The 23,881-nt window shown below is 39.8% G+C and overlaps 1 protein-coding gene across 3 annotated transcripts; it reads left to right on the forward strand.

Annotated features, from left to right (window-relative positions):
- The first annotated feature begins 13,095 nt into the window (after nt 1–13,095).
- Nucleotides 13,096–21,981, forward strand: LOC118214576 (TRAF family member-associated NF-kappa-B activator-like). 3 transcript variants are annotated; one of them, XM_035394655.1, is made up of 9 exons: nt 13,096–13,266; nt 14,508–14,646; nt 14,834–14,948; nt 15,302–15,408; nt 16,933–17,000; nt 17,129–17,247; nt 18,949–19,073; nt 19,110–19,358; nt 21,016–21,981. In XM_035394655.1, exons 2-9 carry the CDS (start codon nt 14,551–14,553, stop codon nt 21,184–21,186), a joined length of 1,050 nt encoding a protein of 349 aa, XP_035250546.1. In that variant the 5' UTR covers nt 13,096–13,266; nt 14,508–14,550; the 3' UTR covers nt 21,187–21,981. The 3 variants fall into 3 exon arrangements, with proteins under 3 accessions (XP_035250546.1, XP_035250544.1, XP_035250545.1); XM_035394653.1 differs by having other exon boundaries at nt 13,097–13,266; nt 18,949–19,358; XM_035394654.1 differs by lacking the exon at nt 13,096–13,266 and adding an exon at nt 13,273–13,678 and having other exon boundaries at nt 18,949–19,358.
- Nucleotides 21,982–23,881: the final 1,900 nt, after the last annotated feature.

The following is a 23,881-nucleotide window of genomic DNA, read 5'->3' on the forward strand; positions in this document are numbered from 1 at the left end:
GAGTTAGAATAAGCAAGCAAAGGAATGTATTTAACAAAACACAAAAATACCCACAAATGATGAAGCATTAACAGCAGGGAGGTCTGGCCAAAAAGAACAAAAGGAAGGAGAAGCCTGGGCCAACCGCGTGGTGGGCCGTCTGACCCAGGACTCCTCCCTAAACTAACAAAACAGAGAAAAAAAACTCAACTACAACCATAAAGCCACGATAACTAGACTACCAGACCTCCCTCCCCAAAAGAAAAAGGAAACAAAAGACAAAAACACTAAAGGGGAAGAGGGACCAATCAAAAGGGAATGCTGCCAGCCAGTAGAGTCACTCTCCACTCTCCACTGAGCCCTTTTGAAAGGAGGGGCACTACAGGTGCAATCAGCCCCTAATCATAGGGACCTAAGAGATGAGCGAGGGAGAGTGCTTAACAGTTACTGACAGATGAATCCATCCAATGGGAGGCTTAAAAAAGGATTTAAAAAATATTATCCATCCATTATCTATCCCAGCTGGGCAGGGTTGCGGGGGGTGCTAGAGCCTATCCCAGTGTGCATTGGGTGACAGGCAGGAATACCCCCTGCACAGGCCGCTGATCTATCACAGGACACACACCATTCACTCACACACTCATACCTGTGAGCAATTTTAGAGTCTCCAATTAGCCTACCTGTATGTCTTTGGACTGTGGGAGGAAACTGGAGTACAAGGAGGAAACCCACACAGACACGGGGAGAACATGCAAACTCCACACAGAAAGGCCGAGGCCGGGTTTCGAACCCAGGACTTTCTTGCTGTGAGGCAACAGTGCTCCCCACTGTCTTTTTTATATTATGACTTTTTTATGTCTAAAAAATAGCTTAGTAAATATGCACTAATTTGCACATTACAGCAAACACCCAAATCTCAACAGATAAAATCAGAACTGCTTTCCTTTTTTTATGAGATGAATAACTCATTGCTTGGTCACTCATAGAGCCATTTGTCAAAATGTTCAAAACCCCACAAAAATGACAATGACAAAACACATGAAATAAGCTCACTTGCCTCACAGCAATAAGGTCCTGAGTTTGAATTCCACCTGGGCCTTTCTGTGTGGAGTGTTCATGTTCTCCCCGTGTCCGCACGGGTTTCCTCCCACAGTCCAAAGACATGCAGGTGAGTTCATTGGAGACTCTAAATTGCCCATAGGTATGAGTGTGTGAGTAAATGGTGAGTGACTGGTGTGTGCCCTGTGTATTCCTGCCTCTTGCCCAATGCATGCTGGGTAATCTTGGAGGAGAGTAATAAACAATGTCACCCTCTAAGAGGGTTATACGTTAACAGCAGAATCTTATACTCAACTGTAGATTTCACAGGCAGTCAGTGAAGAGATCTGAGCATTGGACTGTTATGTTCCCATTCATTAGTTCTAGTAAGAACCCTAGCAGGTGCAAGTTCGAGATGTTTCAGGGCAACCAGTGTGATGCCAGGAAGGGAATTGGGGTGCTCCCCACTGGCCCTACAGGCAGGTACAGCTGAGGCGGAATTAAAAAATTAATTAGGTGGGTCCATAACAACAGGAATGGTAGGTCTGCTACTTCCTTTGTTTATACTACATGAAAAAAAACTTATGGTTTCAATAACAACACCCTGTATGCCACTCCAGCCCTGTTGCAGAAATGCGAGGACAACAAGCTCACCATATACACTTTCAAGAGCATCACTGGAAAACTGCGACAGTGAATACCTCTCAAGAGCTGACTTACGACGTGCAGGGAATATTGGGTGACATATCTGAAAGGCACTCATAATAATAAGGAATTCGTGAGGAATGACCTAAGTTGTACTCTGCCATGCCTGTGGTTGTGTTGTGCATTTATGCTTCTGTGTATTACAGTATACTGTGTAATAATATTTGTATCTTCTCCGATGCAAAGAAATGTTCCCAGACCCCAGGAATGAAGAGGAGAGTACAGACTGTGGCGAGGAATAAGACAATAATATCAAGTTAAAGTTTTGTTTGATTTTATTGTTTTCTTTAATAATTGCTTTTTAAGGAGAAAACTGACCAAGCCGAAGACAGCATCATATAAAATGCTTGGTCTGATGTTTTTGCTTTATTATTTGTTTTGTTGAGAACAAAAAATGATGAGGATGTTAGAATCGTGTCGTTGCATTGTTTTTTTTCCATTGGAAGACAAAAGTTTGCATGCTTCAATAAAGTATGTTTTTTCCATTTGCAGGCTAGAGTTTGTCATATTTCAATAAAGTATGTTTTTTCCTCAGGAATCCTGACTTCATACCAAGAATTTTATATGAAATCCTAACTCTGTATGGTTGTTTTATGAAATTCTGATATGGTCTTGTTTTATGAAATCCTGACTTCATATCAGGCCTCGTGAAAGTGTGATTTTTGGAAAGTTTGAAGGCATGTAGCTTGCGCTCCGAACATCCATTTGTCCCAGAACGTGGGATTCCGGATTGACTCTGTGAGCCCTGCAAATTATCTCAGATCCAGACCAGTAGCTCTTACTTAACGCTGAACTAAAAGCTTTCCGCTAGGGGCTCCACCAAAATGTTTGGAGCATCTGCAAATCAACCATGTTTGAAACATGGGCACGGCTGATTTGGAAAACACAAACCCCCTGCAAATCAGCAGCGCCCCAGTGAAGGTGTGATTTTTGACAAATTAGAAGGCATGTAGCTCCAGCTCCAAGCATCCACTCGGACCCACACTTGAGATTCTGGATCACCTCTGTGAGCCCGACAGATAATGTCAGACCGGTAGCTGTTATGTTACGCCGATATAAATCCTTTCGGCTAAATACTTTCAGTCTCGGCACGTCACTCAGCTTCTCACTTTGTCTGGGTGCCTGTTACGACCTGGTCTAGGGTCAGACCATAACAGGGCGAATAAGGGAAATGGGTAGGGAAATGTACTGCGAACCGATCGGTAACTCCGGTTCCTATCTGCCTATCCAAATCTAACTGAATGCTATCTAGTCTTGGAAAGGTTACTGCCTGGGTACGGGGCGACTTAGAATGCAGAACTTCGGACAGTTAGCTGATAGTTGGAAACTAAAAGCCCGAATAGCGTACCCCCTACGGAGCATTAGATCTCCACCCAGAGTAGCTTCAAAAACAATAAAGCAAAAAGAACAAAGCAAAATAACAAACTGATGTCCTGATGGAAGGATTTTTAGTCCAGCTAGGAACACACTAACTAGCCAGAACACTATACGGTCGAAGTCAAGAACCAGCATACTGTCAAACACGAAATCCAATCAGCAAACAAAAGAGAGGGGCTAGACGAGAATCCGAATCGAATACGACAGCAAATGGTAAGAAATACAAAATCACGGGACAAACAAACTAGAACGGCTAAGGCAAAACGAGTCAATAGTCATACACAAGATCAAATCAGCAAACAAACCAGAAGGGCTAGATGGGAATCAAAGTCAAACAAAGATAGGGTCAAATACGCAAAGTCAAACGAAGCAATCACCAAACTCACCAACCATGAGTTCGAAGAGCTAGTCTCCGCTGGTAGGCGGTAAACAGCAGCTTTCTCAAGCTAAGTAACCGGATACGGAAACAATCAATTAGAACCACTGACAACCGGAACGAAGAAACACACGTAAAGGTAACAAATGTAAACACAAACTTACAAACAGTGCCAGATACATTCAAGTTTCATATATCATCTAACTTTCCCATTCATTTCAACGGTCCTGGTCCTGCTGGCTTGAGTGGCAGTATGGTCAGCAGTCCAGACAATGGCACCAGGTTTTCTATCACATTCTTTTTAAAAGAATGAAGGGACAGGATTATTCCTACAAGAATTACGGATTTCATACGTCTGTGCATCATTCCGCATGGTAATATTCCAGAGAGCGTAAATGAGACTTCCGATGTCAAGATTTCATGCTTCAACAATCCTGACTTTGGAACCCACATACGAAATCTTGACCTGACTAGTCATTGCAGGCAAAATATGAAATCTGGATTAAATTTTTACAAATTCTATGAAGTAATGGGATCCACTGGCCTAATTATGGTTTAGTGCTATTGGCTTGTGTTAACTACATCATACAGCCTCATAGAATTGCAAATAAAGGCTGAGAACACATTAGTACATTGTGTAAGTCACTATAGTGAAGTTATGCTGTGTTCAAGACAACTTGGAACTAGTAAAAAAAAAAACCCAACAGAACGGTTGTCGAAGTCAGAATTGTCAGGGAAATGACAATATAGCCTTACGTCAGGATTATATTTCTATATCCTCACACAGGGCACCAAAATGTAGGGGACATGCCGCTACTTCTCATAGTGGGGCACCAAACTGTAGAAGGTATACATCAATATCCTCACAGGTGGCGCCAGCATGTAATAATCAGTCTCATAATAATTATACAAATTATAAATTGGCAATTCAAATTAATAATTAAATTAATTATTAAAATTACACATTATAGTCAATCTTAACCAAATCATAATATAATTCAGCTAATACTAAATTAATATAAATGGATTAGCTAAGGGGTGAAGGTATTCATTAAGTTCTTTGGATTAGCAGCGGCTGACTCAATTCAACACAAGTGTAATATAAATACAGACAACCGTGTAAATATAATAGTTTATTAAACACAAAGTACCGAAAAGGCAAAGCACATTTCTCTATGATGATGTATAACAAACTATGAGTGCATGTGTGTGTAGGTGTTGTGTGTGCATGTGAGTATGTGAGTGACGAGTGTTGGATGTTCTCCTAGGTGGGGGTTGTGTACCGCGGACACGTGTTCACAGAGAACAAATGAACAAGATGGAGTATGAATGGAGGGGTTTTTGAATATAGACAAAGCTAGTGAGAAGCAATGGCGTATGAAGCGTACCAAACAGATATAGGGTAACTGAATAGCTACCTATAGATGTTTGATAGAGATCAGCATTACAGCAGTACATTCTGACCCCATTTCAACAGACAGATTTCATAAACAACTTCACATGTCCACACAATAAAGTCCCAAACTAAGGGGATTTTGCGTTTTCTCCTTCTTCTTCTTCTTCTCTTTCTTCTTCTTCTTCTTCTCATTCTTATTTTTCCTGCCGCCTATCCCACTAATAACATGTCTCCCCATTGGACATTTTACCGACACCAGCCAAATCTTCACCTACACGAGCCAATCAAAAACTTGCATACACACGCAAAATACCCATACCTTTTTACTCTGAAACATTTTCAGTACAACTACCTAGTCTGCCTGTGGCCTACTGGGCAAGGTTACAGTCTTGGGAACACAGGGTCGTAGGTTCAAGCCCAGCTAAGAGCGCGTTTCTTTAACCTGCTTTTACCCTCACTAATAATTGTCTACTACTTCTCAATTATTGCTTTTGCTACCCGCCGTTCACCGAACGTATACACTGCATTATGACATACCGTCTGCACGTTCAGTTATTAACCGGCTACAATATTGCAAAGCCATATGGATTCAATGGGAGCACTTCTGTGCTTACTCGCCTGTGTTCTTCTTTAAAACCACGGACAGGTTTGCTAATGATATTTCACGCATTGCGTAGCTATGTCATGGTGCTGCCCTAACAAAGTCACAGACTGGTAAACCTCCGGTTGAAGGCTTGAATCCCGCCTCGCCCTCAGGCAGATAATTTCCTCTTTTACACTAACGCTTTCTTACGCTTATATTTGCTTTACCAAAACTCACTCACGGCTACCCATATGCATTTCATGACGGCAAATGTATTCATTTTATTAAAAAGTTACACCAGGTCACCGCTGTGCCATTTCTACTAACTACATTTCTTCACTTGGCTACCGTACAAAACCTTCTTATCAGCAAACGCCACGTTTCTACATTCAGGTTACCTCGCCCTGTTCTCCATCTAGCCACATACAAACAATTACTACGTATGTACGTCCTGCAACTCCCCAATAAAACATTACATTTGAAATCATGATTCACTCATAATTATAACTCCTAGTACTGAACATGAGAAAAACACATCAGTGCAATAGATTTCACACGTTACTTAACCATCCACTTTAATAGCTAGCACTTTATAGCGACTGTTATACATACCGTTCGATAAGGAAAATGAGCTCACTCATGGTCACTCCATTTACTTCGCACTATACTCTGTGATCATGTTAACCTTCACATACATGCCCATTCTGCTAAAAACATAATGTTTCAACTACGCAATTTCATCATTTCATCCAAATTTCTTTCACACTGTTGTTGTTTTCTCATATGCAAAGCCTGCTGGGACATATGCGTCTGCTCCTATTCTCCACTATCAAGTTTTCCGGTTCTAGCTTAGCAAAACAGCGAACAGGATTCCCACCTTCAGATAAGCCTATCAAAATGCCTTATAAACCTTACAAACACTAAAAGTGCATCTCCACGAAATAACAGACAACGGAGCAGGACAGCAGGGTACACAAGTTGCGACCTAGGCAGATCTAATTCTACGGGCTTGCTGATTCTTTTCTCAATCAAGGCTGGTTGGATGGCCGTCAAATCCGTGAGTACATACACTGGCCATATTTCCCCTGCGTTTCTGTTGTGTTTACACTTACGCCCTTTGTCACAGCCACTGTTATATATATATAGCTAACAGAAACTGCTAAACAGTACACGCTCATCAGATTGTACAAATTCACACAAGCATAGCCATAATCCACAACCGTTTCTTACGGGGTCACTTCACATTTCTCACTCTCATAATAAAACGCTTTGCAAAAAGAAATGATATCTCATAAAAAACACGTTTTCAATGTACAAAAATGCCAAGTTACTCACACATACAAGACCAGTCCAGGCCTGCCATTAAAAGTATTGATATCAAAATGACGCCAAGTTATGGTACTACAAACAGGCCTGGACTGGTCTTGTATGTATGAGTAACTTGGCATTTTTGTACGTTGAAAACGTGTTTTTTATGAGGTTAAACTAACGCAGCGCGGTGGATGGCTTACGCCGGGCACCCACCGCACGCGTCGCATAAGCGTTGCGTAAGCAGCACGGCGAAGCAGCACAACGCGGCGCGTAGCGTGTCTCCACTGGTTCCGTTTGTGTCACGCAAAGGCTTGCTTAAAGCTCTATATTCCTAGTAGCTCTCGCAGTCTGCAGTGGGATTACATCATGTATTTCACGTTTGTTCACGACTGTTGATTATGGGTTAAGTGAATACTTTGGTGAGAGACCTTTTTCAGTTTGTTATTTTGGTAATATTTCGTTAACTCGTAAATACGTGAGAAAGTAAACGCTTTCAAGAATTACCATAAACTTAAATCGCAACGTAGCCTGCATAACAATCAATCTCAAACTGTATTAATTTATTTGCTTGGTTAACAAGCGTGCCAATTTCATGAAGAATATGTAATGATCATAATAATAATAAATAATCCGTAATCAACCATTGGGAATTCCCGTGTTGTCTTGTCATTCACGTCAAAACATTTATAGGATCAGATTTAGTAAAATCAGCTAATCATGAAAAAGACAGTAACAGTTTAATCTTGAAGGGATATGAACACCACAACGCCATGAACACCGGAAGCTTTGAAGTACACGTGCAATAAAGGCTTGCTTACAACTTCATTTATAAAATAGGTGCATTTTCATCGGCAAGACCACTAAATAATCTGATTTTTTTTAAAGCTCTGTGGATTATCTGATTTTTATTAACAAGCCCTTTTTGAAAGCACGGCGAACGAAGACATCGGAGAAGTCAAATAGGCAATGGTTGGTTAAAAACTACCTTCCAACACTCGAGCTAACAAACCGCTGCTCGGTGCATTCACTTCTACGTCATTCAATAGGCTACGTCTTTCTGTGGTGTATTTTCAAATTTACCCCACCCCCTCCGCAAAATAAGACAGCGAAACTAAGTTTGCCTTTTCCCCAGGTTCCAGTTATTTATTTATTTATTTTTACAAAATGAAAAGGCTTGTATTTTTTTAGCTGCTTATAAAATATCTGGGAGGTAACTAGACACATACCCCCAGTAATATAAGAATGAAATATAAATCAGAGCATGTATACCTAGCATTTTAGAGAATATTTCTGTGTATAAACAGGCCACCGTGACGCGCGACAAGCCGAAAAAATAGAACAGAAGCGAAAAACTACGCTTCAGTTCGCTTGTGTCGCGCGAGCTTCGCAGCCGGTACGCGACGCGTTCGCATCTGGTGGAGACGACGTCGCCCGCTGCCGTTGTAATAACAGTACTTCAACTACGCTTCAGTTACGCGCGTAATACGCGCGTAGTGCGCTCGCGGTCGATACGCGTGCGGTGGGTGCCCGGCTTTACAGGAGAGGTGCGGAAAGGGGGCGTGGTTACGTGAGTCACTCTGAGGTAGACATATGGGCTTTGTAGTTGACTGTCTTTTGTAGGCCATGGCACCTACAAATAGCTCCTAGACAAAAGGAACAGCTCACAATGGCAATTCTTATCTTGAAGGAGGGAGCTTCTACAAGCAACAGTCTTATTGTACCCTAATTGTGCCTGCTTGTGTCATTCAAACTATTTTGAGCCAAAACAATATTGCCACCCTTGTAATGCTTTTGGCAAGGGTACAATGGATTAATCTCCTTTGTTTAAATTGTCTCCATTTTTCATTAAAGAACTCAAGATTCTCAATATTTGCAAGTAACACGTATGACTATTTTTGTAATTTTATGTGATTACAGTATACAGGTGGAGGCCATTTTGTAGAATTAGGGTCATTTTTTACTTTAAACTGTACTTTGTCCTTATGTTTTGGGATAAGACAACACGGGGTGCTTTTTTGTGTAATAATGTAGCGTCAGAGCGACACTGCATTTACTTCCTGGTTTGGTTTCCCAGCATGCCTTGCAACTGCTCTAAAAGAGACTGTTTATTATTTTTGAGTTTCATTATGTGTAGGTGTCGTTTAGTGTTCTTTTTATATTAGGCTTCCGTGTAATCCGTTCTTTTATTGTTATACCGTGAGTGAGACGCGCGTTGTGTTTCATGACTTCAGTGACGTTCCCCATGTAAATCAAGTCTCTCCCTTATTAAGTGCCAATAAACGGTTGGAAGGCTAGTTTTGGTTCTGTCATGTCAGCCACACTGCTTGCCATAATAATGAAGTGAAGAGTTGTTCATCATTAATTCTTGAGTTAAGTTAGAAATACTTAAATTAACTGTATTGAATGAATTCAAATAAATGCACCAAATTAAGATAGATGATTGTTACTCAGTTAGGTTTCACATGTGTATAATGAAATTAATTTTTGTTAGTACTATTTATAAACTTGGTTTCTTTCATATCAACTCAATATTTTTGTTTAAGTTTTAATTATTTTGTTTTCCATTTGCATTTACTCATATTGAATGGGTAACTTTAAAAGGTTTCATTTAATTGATATTAACTCAATACCAAACAAAGTTATTTAATAATATTACTTGTAATCTGTTGCCATAATTTTATTGAGTAGATATGTGTATCATTTCTTACAGTGTAGGAAATTCAAACAAATGGACACAGGATGCACAGCCTTTGCTTTGTGCATTTTTCTCTTGCAATTTTATATGAATTTCCAATTAGGTATTGGAATAGATTTTTGAACAAATTACCGATGACAGCTCTGTCAATGTTTTCTGGGAAATGGACCCAAACGCAGTGTGAAAAACCTCACAAAACTAAAAGGGTAAATTACACAAAGAATTTAATACAAAACTCAGGAACAAACAAAGGGGCCACGAGGGGCAAAACCACAAACTCAAAAACCAAAAAAAAACCACAGAACACAGAGCGGTACCAAGCGGCCAAAACCAGACTTCGTTTTTGAAGCTCATTTCCTGGTGTTGTAGTTCCTGGTTGCTCACTAGCGCCACTACGGATGGCTCCAGTATAGGTGTTTTCATATCCGGTTTCCATGTAAGTCTACGGTACAAATGCGATCAAAATACAAAGTCAATAATTTTTTCTCACAAGAACAAATAGTCATAATAGGTGTATTTTATTCGTCTTATGACTGTCCATGGGTCGATTTCATGATTTATTGCGTCATTTGGGCACAGTGCCAATATTTGTTCTGGACCAATGAGGTACAGCTTGCGTCACTTCCGGATTACTGCGTAGGACTGAGCTACAGTAGGGGCTACAATCTGTGGTCACTGGGGTGGGAGGTGGCGTCTCTTGGCCTTGACATTGCGGCTCCGACCACGGTCCACCTGTGCGAAGTCAGAAAATACAGGCATCCCATTTTGTAGTGGTTTCATTATAGCGTGTGCTATTTACAGCTGCACTAGACGACCATAAAATAATCCTCCTCTGAAGTTTTGCGGTAGCCGAGTCATTTTTACTATTTCCTTTAGCCCACTTAACCAAATAATTAGTTGGCAGAAAGCGTAATCAGCTAACGCTTATTTGCTATATGTGGTAGTCCAGTAGCCTATGCTAAAACAGTTCGCAACTTCGGCTACCAAGCCATTTGACTAGCTAGCTAACCCTAACCGGCAAATATTCCATCTGTCAAACGTGTTTGACGGCTTGTCAGTCGTGTACATTCCGTAAATGTCTACCTGGGCTATGCTGCACGAACTCTTCAAAGTGCGTTGTCATATTTACACGCCTGTAGATCAGTTATTAAAATACTTGGTATATTTGTTAATCACCGCTGACAGTGTTAATTTCTATTCGGTAAAAAGTGAACGATCGGTCAGCTAGCGTCACCCAGCAAGTAAACAGCACAAACGGCGATGGAGTAGTAGCAGTTAATGGCTCATTAACTACTGTGGCGAAAACCTACGACGATAACTTGCTTGGTTAACAGCAGGTCTACCAGACAGTTATATGAAAATGAGCCTAGTCAAATCACCGGCAGTAGTCTACACATCTCTGATTGACTGACCATCAGTGCAGTCGATGTTCTTCCCCTGTAGTTTATATTGCTAATGTGTGAGCTAACCACGGATAGCTTACCTAGCTCACTGGTAAGCTGATATGCTAGCTAAACATATTCGTTTTGCCGAGAAACATAAATTGAAGATAACTGAACATAATTGTATTATTAATGTCATACATATAACGTGATTACATGACACAGTACAGTGAAGGATGGAAATTAAACTCCGTAAACATTTGATCATATATTTTAAAACATAACGGCAGACAGTCAGCTAGCCTCAAGTTCGTTCAGGTTGATGGGCTTTTCCGCACCGGACTGTCAATCACATTGTAAAAATCACAAGACCGCTTAACTCTATGGTTTTGGCTCCAAATCGAGAACATGGCCGCGCCCGCCATTGAGCTTCAAAACGTGTTTTACAGACCCACGGAGAGGCAATGGGTGACGTCACAGTAGCTTTGTCCATATTTTTTACAGTCTCTGAGCGGTACACAGGCAAATCAGAAATACAAGCAGGCGGAACACACACAAACACAGGGAGGGAGAATGAACTGAAACACAAAACTGAAGTGCCGCCATCTGGCGGCCCAACAAGGAAAAACAGAGACAGAAACGCAGAACCATGACAAGCTCCTAGCCAAAAGGACCTAGGTCCTAGGACCTTCAAACCACATTTAAATTGTTCACAGACAATGGACACAGGATCCACAGCATTTGCTTTGTGCATTCTTATCTCATGCAATTTTATATGAATATTTCAAATTAGGTATTTAAATAGCTTTTTGAACAAATTACATATGACAAATTATTTCAAGTTCAATAGCTCCTAGAGAATATGACCTATGACCTTCAAACCACTTGTAAATTGTTGACAAACAATGGACACATGATGCACAGCATTTGCTTTGTGCATTTTTATCTCATGCAATTTTATATGAATATTTCAAATTAGGTATTTAAATAGCTTTTTAAACAAATTACAGATGACAAATTATTTCAAGTTCAATAGGTCCTAGAGCAGGGGTGGCCAACCCTGGTCCTGGGGAGCCGCAGGGTCTGCTGGTTTTTGTTTTCACCTTAAATACAACAACCCTTTAGACAAAAGAAACCAGGTGAGGTGAGTTAACTGAGTAATCAGCTTCTTCAAATGATCAATTAAAGGAGTACGTGGTGATTTTCACACTTTTTTTCTCAGTTTTATGTGCTATTTGCACAAGAGGCATTGAAGAAACACAATGAGTAAAGTATTAAATGTGTCCGTTCTGTATTTTTGGAGAAATATGCGTTTTAAGTTTATCGTCCTGTTTTCAACCGGTTGAGAAAGTTGTCAACTTGGTGCGTCAGGAATACAGTAACCACTCCCCTTTCCACGCCCCGTAAAGAAATCTGACAGGACACACCGTTGGTTTACAGGCAAGACAATGCAAATATTTGACTAACGTTAGGTTCACTTAAATTAGAGTGCCTTTTAAGGACTATTAGATTATTTCTGGTTATATTCATTTAGCTAGCTAGCTAACGTTAGTTAGTTAGGTAGTTTGCTTTCATAAGGCAATGTTATCGATAACGTTAGCTAGCTAGTTTGCTTTTATGAGGACGTTATAGTTGTGCTTTTATCTTAACTTGGCTAGCTAGATAGCAAAAATTATAATTGGATATAAGTCAACGTCCTTACTTTAGCTATCTATCGATACTTGATATACTACTGAGCTAGCTAGCTTGTGAAAATTCAGTCTGCCAAAAAGAGCGCGTATCATGGGGGTAGCTATGGTAACGGGGCACGGTCTGTCAATCATAGCTAACTGACAGTTCTCATTACCACGCCCAGACGGTTCGGATGAACGTTTATAGTGGGAAATTTAGGCTTAGAAAAATACATTGAAATGACTGAATAATAAAAAAAAAATTATGCACATTTGTTTTGTTGTTGCCTAAAGACAACTGGGAAGTGTCACGTTCAACCACCATGTTACTCCTTTAAGTGCCCAGTGAAAACAAAAACCAGCAGACCCTGTGGCTCTCCAGGACCGGGGTTACCCCTGTCCTAGAGAAAAGGCCCTAGGACCTTCAAACCACTTTTAAATTGTTCACAAACAATAGACAAAGGTTGCACAGCCTTTGCTTTCTCCATTTTTATCTCATGCAATTAGCAAGCAAAAGACGTTGATAGGCCAGGGTACAGTAAAAACGGAAGTTAAAGGCGCTGGGGGATTCCCCTCGGGAAGTTCCCCGGACTTTACGGCCCTGTAGTAAATTCGGGGAAACTAGAATACTTGGTTTCCTCTCCTGCCTGACCGTTGTTAAATAGGGAAGCTGCATTTGAAGAGTAAAAACCAGCAGCCTTGGAGAGATGTGAATAAATGTAGATCTTGTTGAGGATTTCCTAATTAAGCTAAGGTAATATTTTTCAGCTGTTTCTGTTTTGGGATAGGCTAAGTGTTTTTCTGCCGGTAGCCAATAAATGCAGTCGGTAATGAATTTATAATTTAACACATGTGCTTCAGATAAGGAACTTAAAGCCCGTTTTATCGTTTGCCCCGTTATAGGGGAAGTCCTGTTAAATTCAAAGTTGTAAGATTTTACAGTTGCAGTACATTCAGAGAAAGGACTGTATTAACTGTATTGACCTGACACACAGATTTTGATTGACTCAATAGGTGTTAGCTCAATTGTAAATAGCTACTACGGTGGCTTTGTTGAAATGTTGCAGTCTATCGGTATTGTACGTAAATGAACGAGGTATGAATTGGGCAGTCGTACTGAAAGCATACCGTTCAGATGAAAGTTTACCTCCAAAGATTGCCGGAAGGTATTGTAATTGATCGTAAATCGATTAATAATTATTACATCGTATTACACATGAAACGATTTTTAGATGCTAATTTCTGATATATATATATATATATATATATATATATATATATATATGATTGCACTGTAATGGGCTAAATTTGTCTGTTGTTTAACCTGTCACCTCTAAATCTACTTCAGATTGCATCCATTTGCTGTATTTCTCTAGGCTATATTTTTACTGTTTGAAGACTGTTTGCACGTGTACTTCTTTGTCTCATGTCGTGAACAGGTTATGTTGAATTTGTCTCTCATTCACTACTCAAATCAAATGAATCCCCACCGGCGTTAAAGTAGGCTACAAAATAATCTTTACAGTAGTTTCCCGTTCAGTTTAAATACGTTAATTTTTCATTAAATTATACTTTTTCAGGACATTGTATATAGGTTGTCTGTGTGGAATTTCTCTAAAACTGGTTTTATTGAAACCTACTTAACCAGTCACGAATAGCCTGCTTCTACACGTGTTTATTGGCTCTGGGATTAACTGAGTATCATATTCTTTACCTTTTAACGTAACAGTCCACAGATTACCAGCTGCATATAAACATGCCCATAAATGAACTTGTACATGCTGTTAAATCCCATCAATAATATTTGTTTCGATGCTAAATATCGATCGCTTGTTTTTCATACATAACTTCATTCACATGCGCCCTGAGTACATACATTTTCTCTTCCTGGATTGAGTATTATTACTCGACCTCCGAAACGCAGAGACTGTGTAGGTTACTTGTCCGTTTAATTGTGCTTGCTACTGTAAATATTGTTGCCATCTGTGAGCACAGGGTCCATGACTGCTGCATCAGTAATGGTTCGTAAGAAGAAAGTATGGAGAATATTGGGGACCAGCTCAAAAAAGCATTTGAAGCTTACAGGCAAGCCTCTATTGAGAAGGACAGTGCTAAAAGGGAGCTCCAGCAGAAGGTATGCAGTCTTCTGTGCATTTGGAGTGGGGTGGGGGTAGTATTTAATCAAAAAACTGTGGCAGTTCATTTGTAGCCTTGAGTCCCAGCTTTAAGCAATAACAACGGTAGCACTGAACACACTTCCAGGCTTGACCTCTTCTATGTGCTCGCATGGCAATAATTTAGCAGAATTCTTGATTTTGCAGACAGAATACTACCAAAGCTACACCCAACAGCTGGAGCAACAAATAGAAGACCAAAATAAATTGATTACTGAACTTAAAGCTCTGCTGAGTTCGGCAGCAACAAAACTTGCTTCAGGTTTGTGATATTTAGCAGTTGAATTTATTTCTAGAAGTCAAATTCCAGAAATTACTCTTGTTCCTATTATTGTTGATGCAATGAAGGTGAAGCTCCATGCTGATTGTTTTTTTCTCTCAAATGATTTATTGATCATTTTATATAGGTGTTAGAAGACTTAAGATCCTTTAAACATGGTACAAGGTGCTATAAGGCACTAGTTTTTTAGACACACAACCAAATTAAAATTGAATTGCCTAATGAATGTTTTATATGTTAGAGAGCCCACATTTCTCTGCTGGAATACATTTTAGAATACACATCATGAAGTCTGTTCATTTTTATGGGTGATTGTTTGTGACGCTCTTTCCCAGATGAGGTATCCCAGAAGTACCCTGCTCTTCAGAAACAGGAAGTGGAATCCTTGTCATCCTGTGATCATCACACAGAGGACCTATTGTGCAGCCACCAAATGTTTCTGGTATGATGTTTCTTGTATAATTGTATATGTCTGTACAAAATTTGTAAAAATTATGTCTGTAATCGATGTTTCTCATTTACATCATATTATTTTAACGGCGCAGTGATATAGGTACCATTCAGGCTTATTAGAATCATAGTAGACATAAAGAAAGGATGAGGTGACTAGTAATGAAGTCTGTGCTTGTAAGGCACAAACATTTCTCATGTGGTTCCTGTAATTTCTCACGCAAAAATTTTACAAAATTTGGGGAAGTGTAATACTCAAGTGTTCGATTCCAGCATTGTGTGGTGCAAGCTGACTCATTTTATTTCCCTGAACATATAGCTGACATGTTCTGGTTGTGTCTTGTTTATGTAATGAGGACATTCTTTCAGTTGTCCTTATTACATATCGGAATCTTTCACTTGCTTTATTTTATGCCTGATCGATCACAAACCTGAGTGTGAAGATACTACGCTTACACACGTGCCCAACTATGCTCATGTTTACTATTCAGACTGTGTGATGCCATTGTTAATTTTACATTACATTCATTTGGCAGACGCTTTTATCCCAAAAAAATGGTAGTACTGAACACACTTCCACTCTCGACCTCTACTGTGTTTGCACGGATATAATTTTGCAGAATTCTTGATTTTGACACAGAACATATTCATTTCACCAACTCTTAACCTCTAAGTCATCTTTCTATGTTGCTCTGGATAAACAAAGAGAATGCAATGTAAAATTTGAGTCAAAGTAAAGTTCACGTTTGTCAACAATGCTCACAGAAGCATACAAACTATTCTTTAACTAGTCTTCTCTTCACACTTGAAGTGGTAGTGTTCACTAATCATGCGAGCAACTATGATCATTGTTTTCCTTCATTATTATTTATCTCTGACTGCTGTTAGTCTAAAGTGAGAATCTTGATGTACAAGAATCTATCATTACCACTTCGGTGTAGCGTAGCATCGTCCACTTACCAGGACTGCTGAATATGTTAGGGCCAGAAAATATTATTTATGTAATCGTAAATGATCGGTGAATATTTATTAATTTAATTTCAGTTTCAGTTGAATAGTATCTATGAACTTCTATGTGGTGTTGTCTTTGTGTTTGGCGGTTAGGGCTTCCTTGAATGTGTGTGCATGTTTATGAATGTGTGCAGTGTGTACACTCGCTGAAACAAAACTTTATTGAGAAAATTAGAGATATTATTTCACAACATGCTGAGACACGATGGCAGTCCTTTTAAGAATGGTTGCAACTACATGTGAAACACTTCCTGGTTTTATCATTGACCTTTGTTTTGTACGCTCAGTTTTTTTTTCTCATCGCCTTTTTATCATATCATTATATTATGCATTTGTTTCACACAACAAGGGTCTTCATTATTGGTCTATTCATTGTTTGAATTTGTACTGTAAACTGAGTTCTACTGCCTCTACATCATGAAACCTATGCACTTGTTGTACGTCGCTCTGGATAAGAGCGTCTGCTAAATGCCTATAATGTAATGTAATGTATGTTCTGGTTCAGATGAGAGAGAACATGGATACTGCAGAGATGCCTCCATGCAGACTACCCAGGACCAGTAGTGTTGGGAAGTACGTTTCCTTCTCAGCACGCAAAACAGTTAAATTTTTCTCGAGATCCAATCTACTAGCTTTATTGCTGAAATTATCCTCGGAAACACAACTTGTTTTCTAATATTCTACTATTTTGTCTTTCACAGTAAAGATGTTCTTGATGTGTTTTGGGAACTTCAGGGACATTTCCAGTTGATCCAGGCGTTGACACGGAAACAGACGAACCAGTTGAGGAAGATGTCTCGGAGAGACAATATAGCAAACGGTAATACGATTTGCATACTGATCGTTGATGTCTTTCAATGTTTTGGTGATGCTTTGTGCTGGTCAAGAAGTCTATTTTGGATAAAGTCATTAGATTGATCAGGTGAATTTAAGCAGCAGTTGAACTAAAATAAAGAGAATAGGGACCTAGCTTTAATGAAAAAAAAGTGCATTTGAGCATTGGCAGTGTACCTTTAACATACTATGACAATGTAACTCACATATAAGTCTAACTGAAGCATTTACACATGGTGAAAACAAAGGGTGAAAACAAATGTTGGTTTTTAGTTTTCTGTAAGACTTTTCAGATGGAATTCAGAATAACAGTTAACTGGAAATAATGCTCTTGAATAAATAACGATGCCTCTTAAAGTTAACCTGCACTCTACATTGAGAAATGAAGTGTAATTCTGAGAGTTACCTTCCATTAACCAGACAAAGGCCCTCATTTACGGAACGAACGTATGACAGAAAACTGGGCGTAGGGTCATTTCCACGCAAAGCTCGGCATTTATCAATTTGGACGTGAGCGGAGGCTACGATCAAATCTCTGGTCAAGTCTCAACTCGTTTACGCAAGTTTTCATGTCAGCGTGGACTTGCGATGCAGCATAGTAAATTTGACTGAGTCGGGGAATTGTTGCCTGTTTAGTACCGTAGTAATGTAGACAATGAGCTACAACCTAATTTTAGCCAAAACGAGCCGTCCTCCAAGCTGGACAAATAACATGGGTCTCTATGTACAGCCGGCTGTGAGACGGGTGCGCAGGGACCGTCTAAAAAGTGCAACACCGAAAAGAGATGCTACAAAAATATTCAATAACTCCACTCTGGTACAGTGTAGTACTATCAAATTCAGTTCAACCACCAGGGGTCTCCTGTTGGTTATACTACAACACTTAGTTTGGGAAAATGTGCATGCGCATAATTTTGGGGAATTTTTATTGGGAAAAATATTCAATAACTTCACTCTTATACAGTATAGTACTATAAAATTTAGTTCAACCACCAGGGGTCTCCTGTTGGTTATACCACAACACATAGTTTGGGAAAATGTCTTTGTTTTTAATGGTCTTAATGTTTTTTCAGATAAAGTGTAGTGGCACTAAATTCACATCGAACACCAGGAGACCCCTGATGGTTATACGAAACCACCTAGTTTTTGAAGATTTTTTGCTTAATTTCGCTTAATTAGCATTGAAACCATGTAAGAAGGTTTCCTATTTGCTTTCCACAAACCAGAACATTGGTTTAGGCTACTTTCATGAACTGACATACAGACTCAAACACACAATCCATCTTATATTTACTAAACTGTTTCTTCTGAGAAGGATGAAAGTTTGGTTTAGGAGCCCTTCCCAGTGGTCAGTAGTTAAAGTGGGGTTCACTCTGAACAGTTTATTGGTGCATTACAGTCCCAAAATAAAAATAATTTTTAGGAAATTATAGGGGCGTGATATTTAAATGATGATTGTTTTAAGCCGCCACATTTATCAACGCCCGTTCATTCTTACGCTGTGATTGGCGAGATACGAACGTTTCTTGAATCACACGTGAACCCAGTCGTAAGATGATTTCTGCGCTCGGATCTGCGCTGGTTTCTACGTTAGATTGATAAATGGGGGCCAAAGTGTCTGTAGAAGCCCCCACTCTTCTTTATGGCAAAAGGCCGATGTAAAGTCCAGGTCGTGTGTGTCGCGCAGAGCTGCAGTTCTCCATACCCATTCAGTGCACAGACGTGTCTGCGGAGCGGTCCGAGGGGCCCCTGGGGTCCTTCTCTACAGCCGTCGGGTCGAGGGAAGAGGAGGAGGAGGAGGAGGACGAAGAGGGCGGGGAGCTGGCCCCCGTGTCCCGGCCGCCCGGCGGTGCGAACCCCGAGGACGGGCGCTTTTTCGCGGACTCCCTAATGGAGCTGAGCGTGCGGTTCCCGCCGTCTGCTGACGGCGAGCGCGAGTTCCTGAACAGCGCTGTGGGGAACCCCGCGGGCGCGGTCACCAGCATCTCCATGGTGACGGAGGAAATGTCTCTGGGGAAGGCCATCCCCTTACCAATGCCCCACGCGGGCTCCGCCTCCACCAACCTCCCCCACGAGGGTATACGCGGACCCCAGCAGGTAAGCCCCAAACAAATTCCTGTCCCGTTTACCTTATTTGGAATCCATTCACAGTTTAAAAGCAGCAACAGCGAATCTCAGCCATATAATGAAAAGCAGAATATACTGTACACTCGGGGATACAGTAGTCTTCCACTTTATAACCCTTACAATCACAAATCAGCACCCCACCAGACTCCACTCATTTAACATCAGTGTAGAATTCCAATGTGCAAAATCGTTATATTTTGGGCCTTACCATTTTAACAATATTTTGATTGTTCAGTCTTAAACTTGTTCCTGCAGTTTTATTGATAGCTTATGGAGGTCCTGACAAGCTCATGGGAGCCACAATTTATATTATGTCATTTAGTTTACTGCTCACTTGGTACTGTTTTTTGTGGTAGCTACACAAAAGTATGTTTATCTGAAAAAAAAACTGCATTCAAGTAAATTATTCTTACAATTTCAAAAGATTCAGGATGTATTGCTGCTGTATTGGTGAAGTTAAGAAAATAATTAAGTTAAATTAAGCTAATAATAGGTTAATAAATAAATGAATACATTAATGAAGTTGTGAAACTTAGCCTGAGAAATGGTATTGACACACTATATCTAAAGCAATCTCAGTTGTCCCGATCATTTTACATTGTGCATCTCATTTGTTGTACATTTAAAAAAGTTAACAACTGTCAAAAAGTAGCAATTATTCAGCTTTGGGCCACATCAGTGCTAAGGAAGAGCAATTGCGCTTGCTTGAAATACAGGACTGCATTAATGAACTATATTCCAAAATAAATAATGGCAAAACAATGATCAAATAATCAGTTGATTAAACAAACACTAGCACATCAGTTGCGGTGTGTGTGCTACATTGTTTCTAATGGTGTGAAGCAGTTTTTAAGTGCAAGATAAGATTTTCTATGTTTAATCCAGATTAGTCTGCTAAAATGCTGAAGTAAATTAATTAATTTTGACATAAAAAAGGTTTGAGTCGTTTTGACCTTATCTGCATTGTTAAATGATTAAGGTTGACTTGAAGTGGTGTACTTCAGTCCACATTGTTCCACAAATACCTATGTGTAGGTGGAGAGAATCTGGCAGCAGTTTGGCCACCGTTGTTTCCATATATTTATTTCAGCATGGCTCTATAAGCCTCAATGTGGGAATGTCTGCAAATACACTGTTGTTTCGAAAAGTGTAAAAGTGGTCACTGAATGTGTTTCCTCAAAGAGATGGACAAATACTCAACAATGAATGAAACATATGCACAAAATAGAATAGTGCGATAGGCAATAGACGTAATTGTCATCTATGGGAAGCATCATACGATGAGAGGAAGTAACATATTAGAGTATGCTCTGAAAAATCAGATGCACAGTTCATTTTCTGAAACTTACTTTTTTTCAATTTTGGGATGCTCCTTGTGAAATGTAGGCTACATGTAGGCTATGTCATATACATATGTCAAAGCCTCTTACATAAGCATCACACCACTTAAAGTAGAGGCAAATGCACCACAGAGTAATGGAGAGACTCTTGATTCTGGGACTGTGGGATTCTGGGATTGTTCAGCTCCACGGGGGGACGCTGCTGTTGCAGTATGAATGGGCGAGTGGAAACGGTAGGGAGAGTATAAGGGATGAAATATAACGTGAGATCTCTCTCTCCCATGCAGCTACGCTGGAGGCTTGATCTTTGTGAGTCTACGGCGCAGGGGGCCTGCGAGGCCCCCCCACGGGACCCGAACCACGGAAAATGCGAGTTCTGCAATGCCCTCGTTCCTTTTGCCGAAATCTACAGCCACCTCAATTCACACTTTCAGAGTCCAACCAGCAATGGACACTAATGGACACAAAGGGCGCTGGACCACTCCATCAGGACATACAGGGTTCATGGCTTTGTAGCTTGCTCTGTATCCCATTTACCTGCATTGAATGCATCAGGACTTAAGCAAGCAGCTCTCCCTTTGACAGTGTAATTATTTTGTCTCTGTACAACGCTTGTCTCTGTTTTAAATTAAAGGCCTACATTGTGGCTTGAATTGTGGGTGTATTTTGTAATAATGATCTGCATCCTGTTCATCAGTCAGTACACAGATAACATGCACAGTTTCTACATGAAGCCTGACATTGTGTTTTGCTGCTTTACTACATCCTTAATCTGTAAATTTTAGAACACGTGTTGCTACTGCTGAGTTCTTGAAATTTTAATCAGTACAATGCACGTGTGATTTAGAGTGCGATGCATATCTTATAGATTGAGATATGGCATGAATAAGGTCATTCGTGACTTGTGATTGACACAGACATGATATGATTACTCTGTAATGTGTTGGTCAGTCTTTATTTTATGTAGGTTTAAATTTTCTTTCCAGTTCATGTACAAGGTAAAGTGCATGAATGACACACTTTGTTCATTGAAAGTACTAGAAACCAATCAAAATTATCACTGCTTTTAAGGATTATTGTATTCGGATGTATGAGACCACGTGATGCTGATCATTAGATTCTTAATAAAAACTTTAGACTGTTTTCAGCTCCTAAGTCAAAAAATTAAATAAATGTATTTTAATTTGAACCAGTTGTGTTCTATGCTCTGTGTGGATTGACATAATTCAGTAAATTAAAACATGTTTTTCAGTGAATGCACCTTATGTTCTTGTGCAAAACACTATTTTTGTACAGTTGTTTCAGTTTGATTAATACTTTGCATACACCCTTGACATATCATGCACCCATGCATTTATATGCAAGGTTTAGAAATTCTGAATTTTTGTGTTTGTATTCCTGCAACTGTGCAGTAATCCAAATGTAAATCTTTTTCAGAAATGTGATATAATAAGCTTTAGGTATCCAAATTGATTTTTTTCTTCTTACAAGACTGTTCATGAATGTATGTTTTATAATGACTATTTGTTTGATTTGGAAATGAAATAATTTTGGACAGTACAAAACATAGTTATCCTTATATATGATAATACTTGCAGCTTACATTTTATGTATTATTCAATAATATTCAAGAATGTAAATTCCTTAATTCGCAGAATAGTGTGTATTAATAGTACTCATCCTCTGGTTTTTTTTTTTTTACCTTATTGATTTGTATTGACTATTTTAAGTTATACAGAGATTGGCTAATGGTGTGTTTTAGTATCTTGCCTACAAACAACATTTGATGAAAGGGTATGTGTGTCAACAGCTTTTCAAACAAATGTAGTCGTTCTCAAAAGCCTGTGAAATGACGTGTTTCAGTGCCAGGCAACACGTGTGTCACCTTAGCCTTGTAGAAAGAGCACCTTGCAACCCCACAGTTACAGAATGGCAATGCTTGCGCTTAGTCGATGAGCTGGTATCACAACTCAAGCTGGTTATTTTATGACTTCAGTTTTGTGTCTACAGTTTTGGCATGCATGTATCAGAAGGCCTGTGTTTGTATTGCTAGAGGGTCATGGTGACCAGTGTTTGGGAGTAGTGAACTACATGTAATTAAACTAGTAGTTTAACTACATTTTGCAGTAGCTTGCTGGTAGTTCAATTCATATTTACATAGTGATTCAAGTAGTTAAATAACTTTTTGCCATTTTTTGTGTAGTTAACTACTGAAACTACAAATAAATTTGGGTCATAAAAGGAGAGGAATGATTTTTTATTTTTATTTTACCCTTGCTTCTCTACTGCAGTTGAACCCCCCTTGACCAGCCCCGCCCCCTTTTTCTTTCATCCTGACGGCTGTGAAGGCATGCCCAGGCAATGCATTCGTCAGGCAGCCACCACCACACACTTGACCTTTGTGTAGTGCAAACGGGCGGGCGTTGCTCAGTGCTCACACAGCGACAGTGGCATCATGGATTAATGTCCCAAATCTGAGCCTGAGGAAGAATCACCATGGCTATACTTAAGCAAATACATGACACTGACTAGCTCCACCGACAAAACCTACGTTTTTACTTGTGAGCTATGCAAGCCGAGAGTAAATACACTCTGTACTGCAAAGACGTCAAACACAAATCTAAGAACACATATAAAGGTGAGTGTATTAACATTGACTTTGCTAGCCAATTTAGCGAAGTTTAGATAAGTTAGCCACATTGTAATGTTAAATACAGGCAAGTGATTTAATTCAGTGAACGTTAACGTAATGCACTAGTGATTGCAGTAGTCACAAAGGGTCTGGTAGGCTAATTCAAATCTCTTCAGTTCATGAGCAAAGAATTCTCTAAAATGAAAAGAAAAACCCCCAAATAGCTGTCTGACAGATATTCAGGAGGCAGGCGTGGATGTGTCAGTGACTACTATTCGCAGGAGACTACACAGACAGAACTACAGAGGCTACACTGCAAGGTACAAACCACTAGTTAGCTGCAAAAACTGGATGGCCAGGTTATAGATTGCTTAGAAGTACCTAAAAGAGCCTGCAGAGTTCTGGAAAAAGTTCTTGTGGACAGAGCCAAAAGGAACTGCCTAAGATTAGAATACAGGACCAACATTACCAGATCAATGTATAACATGTCATTGCTGAAGCCTCCTGAAGTCACTTTCCCT

This window comes from Anguilla anguilla, chromosome 15 (assembly GCF_013347855.1).
Source record: "Anguilla anguilla isolate fAngAng1 chromosome 15, fAngAng1.pri, whole genome shotgun sequence".
Lineage (NCBI taxonomy): Eukaryota > Metazoa > Chordata > Actinopteri > Anguilliformes > Anguillidae > Anguilla > Anguilla anguilla.